The following is a 12,131-nucleotide window of genomic DNA, read 5'->3' as shown; positions in this document are numbered from 1 at the left end:
TGGGTAAATGGGATAGTACCAGATATAAAATAAGTATACTGTATATATTGTATCTATGTATATATGTATACAGTGTATATTTCTTGCATATATATTAATGATTTTTTTTAGATAGTATATCAGTAGATATTGATGTTGATACAGGCCATGTGAGGGAAGTACTGTATCTACCAAAATACTTTCAGACAGTATGCAAGGACAATGTCATGTCGTCAAATGTTTAAGTTGTGTCTGATTTTGAGAAAGAGATTATTTTAAGATATCTTCCTGCTACAGTGTGACAGCCTTGAAGAAGCCGACTGGTACTTTGTTGCGCCTGAAACAATGTAGCACTTCCCCTTTATTCCCTTGTTAGTCCATCCGTTTTTAGCTCGGCCTCTGGGCTTGCTGCCTGCTGCTATCAAATGAAAGCTAGCTAATCAGATTGTTAGAAGATCCTGTCCTGCTCTGCCCTAAGGGCATCTTAATGACAAATAACACACACTCCCACACTCATCACTCACACCACTAACCTCATGGCTTCATGACACTACAAACCGCTGCACTGCTGGCTTTGTGAAACTGCATTCACCACCAGAGCAGCTTTACCAAGCATGTACCCTACTCTTGACTCTATTAGTCATCAGAATACATGTGGGTGAAGCCCTGTCTAACCTCCAGATGATAGCCGCGAGAGTAGGCTACTTTACCAGCCACAGTAAAACTGTGAAATTATCATTGTAGTAGTTAGTGGTGACTTCTTGTCCCACTTGTAGTTTTGAGAAAACCAGCTTCCCCTGCTCCCAGCTAGTACATTAGGAGTTCAGCCAAGTAGCAATCCACTCAGCTGAAGTCAAACTTCTCAACTCCACACAAAGGAAAAATCTATGTCTGCCTCATTTTCTTTTCTCTCTGATCCACTGCTTTGTATTCAGCCTGTGCTACAGCAGCAGGGTTGCTGATAGGTTGTGATTGCTGCCTGCCTGCTGAGTTCTGCGTATCCTCCAGAGAAGCAGCACTGCCTGAGACTTCCAGGAGCTCAGGAGGGGATTGAGCCTTCAGATCACTCTTTCCCCTCTAAATACAGTCGTCTCTTCCCCATACCCAGCCACACGAAAACATTAAAAGTTCTGCTACATACTAGTAAATGGTGATTTTTACAAAGACAGCTGAAGTTTTGAGTGTACTTGCATTCTGACAAATAGTTCTAATTTCATTTCTTTCAGCAGCTTGCTGACTGAGATGTTGATTATATAATCCATTTGCAGCACTTTTAGATTTTTGTGGGGTTGAATGAGTTCAGTATCTTATGGCAGATGCATTATAATTCATTGAAATTGATGAAACAGCTTAAGAATGTACTGAGAGATATTTGAGAATAGAGTTATGGTGAGTTAAGAATAGATCTGTAAAATTGTTATGGATTTTTGTAATAGATGTAAACTATTTATTTATTATTAGTATATATTTATAGTCTGATTGCCAGCTTATGTAATTGGCCACCGCAACATGAGGTTCAGCTGTGTTTCTCCGTAACTTGGGTCTGTTTCAACTTTTTCACCGCAGCCGGCTGCGTTTTTTTTTTTTTTGGAAGCCCCTGCGGCCAGCACCGCTGCAGCCATAACTGACTGCTCTTTTTAAAATCAATGGGAAGATCTGCGTTTTCGACACATCAACTGATTTGGTCTGAATCCAGCCTTAGTAGTTTCAGCTAGGTGAAACATTGATTCAGTTGTAAAAAACTAAAACTGACCTAAATCCACTAAATCGTGGTAGTGTGTTGGAGCTTGTAGTTGCTGCAGTGTTACTCTCTCCTGTATTCACACACTGGAAACTATGCAGTGGTAAATTGCTGACATTATTTTATGTTAATGGGGTACACCCTTGGAACCTCATGCATAATTAATGCTTCAGCTCATGAATGCAGATCAACACATTTTAGTCAGTACTTAATTATCCCTTGGTTTCCCATCAGGTTTAGGAGTTGTTCTGAGTCTGCTGCATCCAGCAGAGCTCAGAGGATCATGGCTCATTCTCTATTCCTCTTGTGTTACTTGTTTGTTGATAGCTGTTATCACAGGTTGGATGAAAGGCACAGGTGCTGTATTTCCTCTGAGGGTCATGTAGTGGCCCCTTTTATAACACAGACTTCTGTCTAATGACTCAGTAGTAAGAGTCTTTTAAAAAAATACAAAAATGAAGCTTTAAATTCACGGTGATGGGTGGGGACCTTTGTAAAAGTTGCCACTGTGTTCTATGTACCAATTGCTCTGTTCTGAACTAAAGCAAGTAGAGGCTGAAGTCTGGCATTGTCGCACAGTTGAAGTACTTTGCTAGTTGCAGCACTCAGCTCACATGCAGTGGATAATCCACAATCTATTTGTAGAGCTGCATTTAGCACTAAGATTCCATTTTTTTAATCTACTGAAATAAACCAGTGTTTATTGCTCAATATAATTTAGCGTGCAATGGTATTCAATAACTTAATGCTTTTTTCATAAAACAGAAGCCAAATATAAACAGGTGTCATTATTTGCCATGATTCTTTTTGGCCCCTGATCCCTGTATGATTTATGTCTGTTTGTTGTGTTTTGGAATGTTTTTGTGGTGTTAAATGTCCTTTTATTTATTTATTTTTTCTTGACCAGGACTCCCTGATGGAAGATATATTGTCTCTCAGTGGGACTCTTCTGGTAAAGTGAAGGAGAAATAACATAATGATAATAAAAATAAATAAATATTTACTATAATCTATTTAAAACAAAAAAAGAATTTCCCAAAGCATGCTCAGCGTCAAATTTAAAACTTGCTGTGGGACCCATCTAAGAATAGCGGGATTCAATTTAGAAAAGCCAGTGATGTGCAAATGTTACACACATTGCTGCACACCTAACTTATTACTCAGCCGCAGCAGTATCTGTCTGGATCTTGGACTATTACATTTTCCATTTGTATTTGTACTGAAATTAGTATATCAGTTAGAAATGATTATATTAGTAAAGGATTTCAGCCACAGCAAATATAATTTTCAAGATAGAAAGGTCGTCTCGGGCTCAAATTGAAGTATATGAACTTTGGAAATTTTCTATCTAAAAGTGTGGCAACGTTATTCATCATGAAGTGCTGGAATATAATCATTTTTAAAAGAATTTGTCAAGCAGCCAGTTGTCAATTTGGCGATGTTGTGGGTGATATTTTAAAATGAAATGACAGCAAGCCCGGGAATTCTAATTTGCCAATTGCCCCCCTTTGTTTTATGATACTCCCTGCCAGATTTCATACTTGTCTGACTATTATTTTAATTGTAGTACTTAAATATTGGCATTTGCATCATTTCACCAGAAATGTCTCTCCAAAAAAGGCTTCTGGGCCACCTGACTCTGAACAGCTCGAGTTGCTCATTATCATCAACTTGTTATGGCCTAAGGTATAGGCTATCAGTAAATAATAGAGGAAACAAAGGTATAAGAAAACATCCTGAGGGCTGGACCTGGCTCCTGAGTATTTGTACTAAAATGACCCACTTCACTTCATTTATGGAACAGAGGGACAAAGACTTTCTTGAAGTGATAATTAAGGACTGATTGCCAGTGCCGGTGTTGCTCCCTGTGGCTGTGTCACAGCTAGACTTGCCTTATACACCCTGCTGCTCAGAATAACACTGAATAACGTTAGTCTCTGTGCTGACAGGGCGAGGATGGCGAGGAGGGAGTAGTTCTGTTGCAGAGTGACAGACCATATCTTGAGATGGCTGCAGCTTACTGAAGCTATAATTGTAATGGAGATGTGCCTGAGTCACTGCTGAGCCTTCCTCTATAGGTCCCCACAAAACACATACACAAACAGACAATTTTCCATCCTTACAGCTGCAAGATCAATCTTTGTATTCTGTCTGAGCAGCTACAGACTGGAGGCACTGATGAGTGTGGTTGCCACGGGTAACGCATGTGTGCATGCTGTTTGGGTTGGAGGTAATTAGCAGACAGTGGAGTTTGTGAGGGTATTAACTCAAGGGCGACAGGGGACACGGTTGTTTTGTTTTTTAGTTCATTGCTTAAAGTAGCAATGAATTCATCTTTACTTTAATAAGATGTAGAGCATTTTTCTCATTTTTCCCCACATAATATTCAGTGTTCAAGATAAACTTGTTGGTCTCAAAAGGTTTAATGAACTGAAAATTAGTTGACAAACCGTGTTTTAAACCCCATCAACGGTCAGTTTTGTCAGTTTTATGGAAATAAGTCCCCATACCTAAACAACAAAATGGGTGATTTCCCTTTGACAATTATAAACTATTCATACAAAACTTTCCTGACCTGCCAGCTCTGAGGGTATGGTTTTGTTGAATTTAGGAAACAAAAACATCTGAATAGGTGAGAAAACAACCTGCTTGAACAAGCGTTCTTAAGATTTTACAATAGTCTTTTTCATCATGTGGCTAACTAGTGATGCAGTAGGTATTATGTTGCGGTAGAACTCGGCAATATGGCCTCAAATTAATAAAAATATACTTTAAGGCTATATTACAATACACAATATACATCTTCATATTTTGAAATCTCCTCAAGAGCACTTTATAAATGTTGGACAACAAAATCAAATATCACAATATTTTTTACCTCGATATTGCAACATTGTTGTAGGGATGACTATTGGTACTTTCAGAAAATATTGACACAATGAGATTTTTGATAGATAATCATCAGTAATCTTGATATAGTGACTAAGTGGGTAAGGCAAGTATTACATCAAGTAGAACAGTCTCTACTGTAAGGAAGCCTTTATAACGAAGAAAAGACACTTATCACCATAAAATACCATATTACAATATCCAAAATCTCATCTGATACATAGTCTCATACCATGATAAAGATAATGTATCGATTACATATCGAATACTTTAGTTTCACAAAATGCAGCTGAGGCTGATTGGGATGACATTAGTTTTGCAGGTATTTGGTGAGAAACCAAAGTATTGGACAAATTTTGACCCAGTGATGACATTAGAAATAAGTTCAAGGATCACTGAAATTATTACAATTCATCATGATGGGGACATGAATGTCATCACCAAATTGTATTGCAAACCATCTGATGATCATTCAGACGTTTCACTCCAAGCCACAAATCCTTGACCTCATTGTGGCGGTAGAAAAAAAATCAGTGGATCATCAGAGACATTAGGATATATTGTTGACTAACTACGAATGTCTCCTCCAAGATCCATAGCTGAATTAAGATGAATACAATAGTAATCATATACAGTATTGTACTACCCTAACCCACTGTGCCAAAGTGAACCTCACACCCAACTTTACCCTCTTCAAGCTTTTTGCCAGAAGGTTGAGGTACAGTGTGTTCATTGTCTTCCTCATCCTCTTAGTCTGTAGCTTTCTTCCTATCCTATTCAGTTTAAACGCACATGTATAACATTTGTGTGATACAGTGATGCTGATGTTCCCTCTGCTATAATAAGCAGCTAACTGTGTCCAGACAGAGCTGCTGATTGCTTCAGTTGCTGACGTGTGAACATGACAGAAGAGCTTCAGTCTGTCAGCCATTATAACGATTACAGCACACACAGGTAATTGCATGCTGTCTCCCTGGAGCTGTTATTATTTTTCTATTATCATTATGCCTCTGCTAGTTGATTCACCCAACACGCATGTACTGTACATGATGACTTTTTGTTGAAGTCGCTCTGGTCAGTCTGACCAGTCTGAATGCATCAACACAGTCTTATCCAAACTGGTGGCAAAAGCTCGAACTCTGACGTATGGATGATGTGTTGTGGCTGTGAAGGGGAAGACAAAATATTAATCCCATTGTATGTAAAAGTAATGCACAAAATAAGTGCATGACAGCTGTCTCACAGGGTCTCAATTAAACCAGAACTTTTTTAAGCTCACAAACAAGCATTTATTTCTGTTATGACTAAGCTGCTTTTTGGAAGGGTTTAACCAAGAGTTAGCCTGGGGCCAAATGTATAAAACTCTGTGTATATTCTTGTATATTTATGTGCTAAAACTGCACATAAAGCCATTACAATTCTCCAGAAAACTGCAAGATTCTCTTTTTTAACCTGAAATTAGTCCTCAATGCAAACAAAACCAAATTCATGATATTCTCAAGAGCCCCATTTCACAAGTCAAACAAGGTTATCTTATTATTATATTATTGTTACCTTATAGACTCAAGAATACATTCAATTCCAGACACGGAAGACGCTCTGATTTGAATTTGCAACATATTTATTTTACCTACCAAACATGTAAGAAGTAGCTACACACACATACATTTAAATAAAATAAATGAATAAAATAGCTTCAAATGACAATGCCAGAAAAAATTGACATTACATTCAAGTTTAACTTAAAGAGAAACAAGGTGCTTGAATGCTCGAGCTACAATAACATAATAAAAAAGTGCAAATAAAATGTGTGTGTCTGACTTGTATTGCTTGTAAACTGAAGTCAGATTTTGCATCATAAAAACTATTACAAGATATAACACTACAAATGGTTTGGACCTTAGGGAGATATAATGAGATGGGAATTCGTTGACAGAAAAGAACAAATAACAGATAGTACTGAATTCTTTGTCTCAGACTTAACTGTGTCTTGAGTTGTCGTTAACATTAACCCACCGCAGCTGCATCTTCTAAATGATGCCGCGCGAGTGGGGATTGAGGAAGCGACGTCGCCTGCGTCTGCGCAGTGCGACCTGATGCAGCCCCTGAATTGAGACTCAGGAAACAGAAATATTGCAAAATAATAATAATAGCGAGACGAAATAATGTTATAACATTTCGTCTCGTCTCGTTTTGGTCAACGAAAATGAAGAGATATTTTAGCAGAGTTTTTATTTTGTAAACCACATTTAGTCCCGTTTTTATTTGTCAACAATATTGCATGCATTATATATTTGATTATAGTTTTCGTCACATGACCACCATTTAAGTTGCGTCTCGTCTCGTTTCCGTCACGTAATAAAGGTTCGTTGACGACGATATTTAGTCATAATTTTCATTGACGAAAGCAACACTACTGGTGACTGTTATTCCACTCATCATTGTATTCTATACCATAAAAAAGTCGGATGGGATTGCTTTTTAACTTTTGGGATTAAAAAGTGGATTTATCTTCAATCCTATTTATCAACCTGACCGCAGCAGCAATCTACGGATCTGACCTCTGTTTTTTGGTGTTTACGTACTGTAATGTTGACTGTTGTCTGGAGCTGGAGGGGAAATGTACTTTACTTCATGAATATAACATTACAGAGAGGAGAGGGGAAAAGAAGAGAGAGAACCAGAGTCTAGTGCTGAATTTAGTGAGAGTTGTCTGAATTTAACTACAGAGACACACACACCCTCGGTGTGCTCGCTAATGTTAGCTTACGGCAAGTGTACATTAAAGTAAACTGGCTGTTTGGGGCAGATAAACACTGCATGAGTTACACAAATAAGCACAAATGTTCATGTCATCAAACTCGTTTCACCTTTGATGTGTACACCATTTAACAACCACCACTGCTGGTGAAAATCTGATGTGACTCAGGCACAAATGTTCACAGATGAGCTAAAGTTTTATTCCCATTAAGTTTAGTCTTGTTCGCCAACCACATGAAACTCGCTGGTCTTTTGAGTAAATGTGTGGATTTCTCTGGGTTTGAACAATGTTGGAAACATTGAGGATAACGTAAGTACACAACTCAACAAGATATACAGTATAACAAAGGTCTAGTCGTTTTTAGACATTTTAATGTAGAGTTCCTACATATTATACTGCATAACTACAAAGTGTTACTAATCTGAGCAACAATACAACAATTGGTGGTGGAGAGAATTGAGCTGCTCAATGAGAGATAATTAGGCTTAAAATAGTGTCATCCCTCTGACCGTTAAAAAGCTCATCTGGGAGAAAAAGCCAGGAAACTGGCATTTTTATGGCATCAGTTGAGTTTGAATGTGTGAACACAGTCCGAGCCCTGAGCGATCATGCCTCTCTGACAGTTATTCCCATATGATCAGAATGCAGTATAGCACTCTAGCAGAGTCCAATGATTGCTGCTTTATTTAGAAACACTCCACTTTTTCCTGCATTGTTCCTGCTGAGTTCATTTGATGAAAAAGTGCTGTTGTGCTTTAGCTAGCTCCTTACTGACATGAAGGCAAGTGTTGTGGCCAGTGGGATTTAAAACCATCCAGCACATTGATGTTCAAAAGCCTAATGTTTTATTTATAAACTCTAAGTGGAGAAGGTGGCATTCTGGCCACAGTTTAATGTTTTGTTTACCAAGTTTGAACACAGTGCATGTTAGAAACTCTGATGTAGTTTAAAATAAAGACTAATGTGCTGTTGGTGAAAACTCAAGATTGTCAGCAAAATCTAATTCACTAAAATGTTAAACCAAAGCTAAATCTGGTTGCAAATGGTTGATAAAGATATCTTGACAACCACAAACAGATAAACAGGTGGAGATGAAAACACTATCTTCCTCCATCTTCTGGGCGTAGCTTGTGTGTAGATTGTCTGCGTTTGTCACTGAGATGCACTATAGGACAGCCTCAAGAAGATAGTCAATCATCCTTAGTCTTTCGGGGCACGGTCTTCTGATATTCATATTTTACTTATTAATTTCAGTTTTCTCTTCCCAATCCCACCTTGACCTTATTATGCATGCTTCAGAGGGAATTTTGAATTTCATCACACCGATCATCTTCTCCTACTATTTGTGTAATCGTCCCCCAGTTGACTGACGCCTTACTGCTGACATGAAGAATGCACCTCACATGACAACTGTTCACGCATGGATAAACTGATAAATAACACGTTGTAATGCAGGCATATCAGGAGATTAATAGTGCTTAACAAATATGGCCGATCTGTATTTATCTGTTTGGCCAGTAACTGGTTAATGTAGCTGAGCTGATCTATACTTCATGTTGTGAGGAGCAGAATGTGAAACACTTGCTGATGTGACTGCAGCGAATTAGCTTGCATATATATATCCAAACATACTTGATACTTACAATATTTTAATGCTTATGGCCACTATTTAAGAATATTTGCAGATCCAGTGGTGTTGGATGTTATGGACCATGCACAGGCTATACATGTAATTACCTAGTGTTTTTCATAAACTGGAATGCACTTGCCCATTTTTAACAAAAAATCAGATTAAAACGTACGTAATCACTCACTAAGATTATTTTCGACAATAAATATAAAGAGTGAATAGTATTCAGTCTGGTTCAACCTTATTACTTACATTTTAACCTACATCAGAGAATAAATGTACAATAAATAACTGGGTTGTAGCATCACAAAGTTGTTACTTTAAAGCATCTCTTCTCATTAACAACAATGAAACTGCACCAAGTTGCCAGTTTATTAGGTACATCTGGCTAAAACGAATGTGCTCCAATACAACAGTCCTCCCTTCATTAAGATTTAACTGATCATTCTGGAGGCTGAAGATTGTGTGTCGCCTTATAGCGAGGTATTGGTAATACTCTAATAGCCATCATTAATAAATGGTAAATGTATTGTTAATTGAACTTTAGTTAATAGTTGTTTTACTGTTAACAACAATGGACTGCTTTGAGAGCACTGTGAGACTCTTCAAATCATCATCAACATTCCTTTTTCTGAAATAGATGTAGCAGGACTCCTTATGATTGTCCAAGTCCTACCATGTGTTTCTGCACTATGTAACTTCAGTGAGATGGTAGGATCACAGCGTTACATACATGTTTACTTCAAGCTACAAGTTTTCAGGACATAACATTGTTACGACATTGTGAGTTTTGTGTGTAGTTAGCACCTACATTACATCTGACAAGTTGTTATGGACCTGAGATTTGTATTTACAACAGTGGTATCTCACTCAGAAACTGTGAGGCACCAAATCCCACAAAATGCCAATTCTACATAATGTTGTTTTAATTGTAAAGTTGCAACTGATTTTTGTAGTTCTTTGAAAATTGGTTAAATATTGTGTAGCTCATCTTTAAACAGTATTTGGGTGGTCATGCATAGTGAATGTTTTATAAAGCATTTCATTGTTTATTAAAATTGAAATAACTATTAACCAAAGTTTAATTAACTATAAATTTACCATTTATGAATGCTGGTTATGATGGAGTTTTACCCAGGTATTTCTTATATTTAGATCCTCTAACTTTTATATAACAATGATGGCATATGTTTGGGCTGACCTTTCTGAAGGTATTTTAAGAGAGTGATGCATTTTTAAAACACTCTTCCAATCTCACTCATACTCCCATTTCTTCCATTTTACTGCCTCCATTTTGGAGTCCCACCACTATAAAATTCAACCAAACCAACAACAGTCATAATTCTGCTCTGTCACATTGCTGCTTTTCTCTATTTCAATTACAACATACAATGCTTCAGGCACTACTTGAGGAATAATTGGGAAAGGAGATGATGCATGCAGTTGTATTCCCAGCAGCGCAGTGTTTTCGGCTAAGGAGGAGGAGGAAGAACCATTCCTGAGCTACTCTCATTCTGCACAGTGCAGATTGAAATTTGAAATGGAGCTGTGTGTTCTCAGGATGTCACTGCTGTCTGCTGCAGTCATGATGGTGTTGGCAGCTGCACCGTAGGCATCAGCAGACGCTGTGACACTGGTGCAAAGACGTGGCTCACTGAAAATGAATCAGCCATTAGTGAGCGCTGAAGATGTCTCAAGAAAAACACTGTATGATAGAGATAAACCTTGCTGTGGTCAGCCTGGTCACTTACTGTAGCCACAGTGACGTATGAATGAGCTTCATGACCACAGCATTGCTGCATGTCACCTGTTGTTGAACCTCAAATCACCTTCCCTCACCACTACACACACTTACCTCGAATGTATTAGCACTGCCTCAGTCTGCTCACTTTCTTTATTATTTTATTCTTCTGCTTGTCATGTCTTTACTAATCATTTAAATTCTGAAATGAATTCAATTTCATTTTCAATTCTGCAAAGTTCATCAGGCTACACATTATCATCATCTTCACTCTTTCTTTTATTGTTTGTCAGATTTTCTGAACTGTATTGTGTATGTTAATTTCCATACTTTATTGACTTCCTTCCTTGTGCTCTCCTCTCTTTGCTCCTTCAGGGAAATAGAGGAAGAGTTGGAGGTAGTGTGGCAGGCAGCAACCAGGGAGAACCAGCAAATGAAGGAGACTCTGTTGGACTCAAAGCTCACTACAGACCTCCATGGTTTGCCTGACTCAGAACACCAATACAACTCCTTGGACGAGAAGCATAAGCATGGGCTGGATTTCTATTGTTAAAACTGTTGGTATCATAACCCACATGTATGAGTGTTCACTCATAATGGCAAGAGAGACAGGTTAGATAATTGTACATTAGTTACAGTCCTGAACATGCCAAGGCACAGGCATCTGCCAGACTGACCTTATTTCACAGATAAAATTGTAAACTTGCACCATCCTCTTTAACAAACTCACAACTTCATCTAACCACATTGTTAAAATGTCTTTCTGGTGGAGGTCAGCATCTACAGTGTAAGGGAGGTAATAGTATTCTGGGAACATTCAATTTAAGGTTTTCTTGACAGTGTGGCCAAATATACCTGACATCAGTCTGGGTGGTCAGAAAGACTTCCATTTAATAAATAAAGATTTTTTATCATTTTTAAACACATATTTGTCTTTCTAATTTAGTCTCAGGGTTTTATTGACCATGCCAAGTTTAACAGATAACATGAATACCCAATAGTGAAGAAAGTTGCATCATTTAGCTGGATTAAGGCTATTGTGGCCTAAAGAAGGTAGCCAATGTCGCCATCTGCTGGACACATATGGTAATGGTGTTATCATTGACACGGTAGCAACAGGCAGACATGAAGACACTACAGGTCCACTTAATCTGTGTGAGTGTGTGTGTGTGTGTGTGTGTGTGTGTGTGTGTGTGTGTGTGTGTGTGTGTGTGTGTGTGCATATGCACGTAAGTATTTGATACCTATTGGGGACCTTTCTGACATAAACACTGACCATGTCACAACCAGCAGTCCTCATGAGGACCAAAGACCAGACTGGTTTGTGAGGTCCTGGTTAAGTTTAGGGTTTGGCTGTACGTATGAATGAAAGTCAATGTGAAGTCCTTAT

At 38.1% G+C, this 12,131-nt stretch overlaps 1 protein-coding gene across 1 annotated transcript in view; it reads left to right on the top strand.

Annotated features, from left to right (window-relative positions):
* cep89 (centrosomal protein 89) overlaps positions 1–11,595 on the top strand; it is a 62,629-nt gene extending 51,034 nt beyond the window's left edge. Inside the window, exon 18 of the mRNA XM_073464858.1 lies at positions 11,117–11,595. Coding sequence (XP_073320959.1) covers positions 11,117–11,294 — 178 coding nt within the window. The 3' untranslated portion in view covers positions 11,295–11,595. The remainder of the gene's footprint in view (positions 1–11,116) is intronic.
* Positions 11,596–12,131: the final 536 nt, after the last annotated feature.

This window comes from Pagrus major, chromosome 4, assembly GCF_040436345.1.
Source record: "Pagrus major chromosome 4, Pma_NU_1.0".
NCBI lineage: Eukaryota > Metazoa > Chordata > Actinopteri > Spariformes > Sparidae > Pagrus > Pagrus major.
This window is presented reverse-complemented; position numbering and strand designations above follow the sequence as displayed.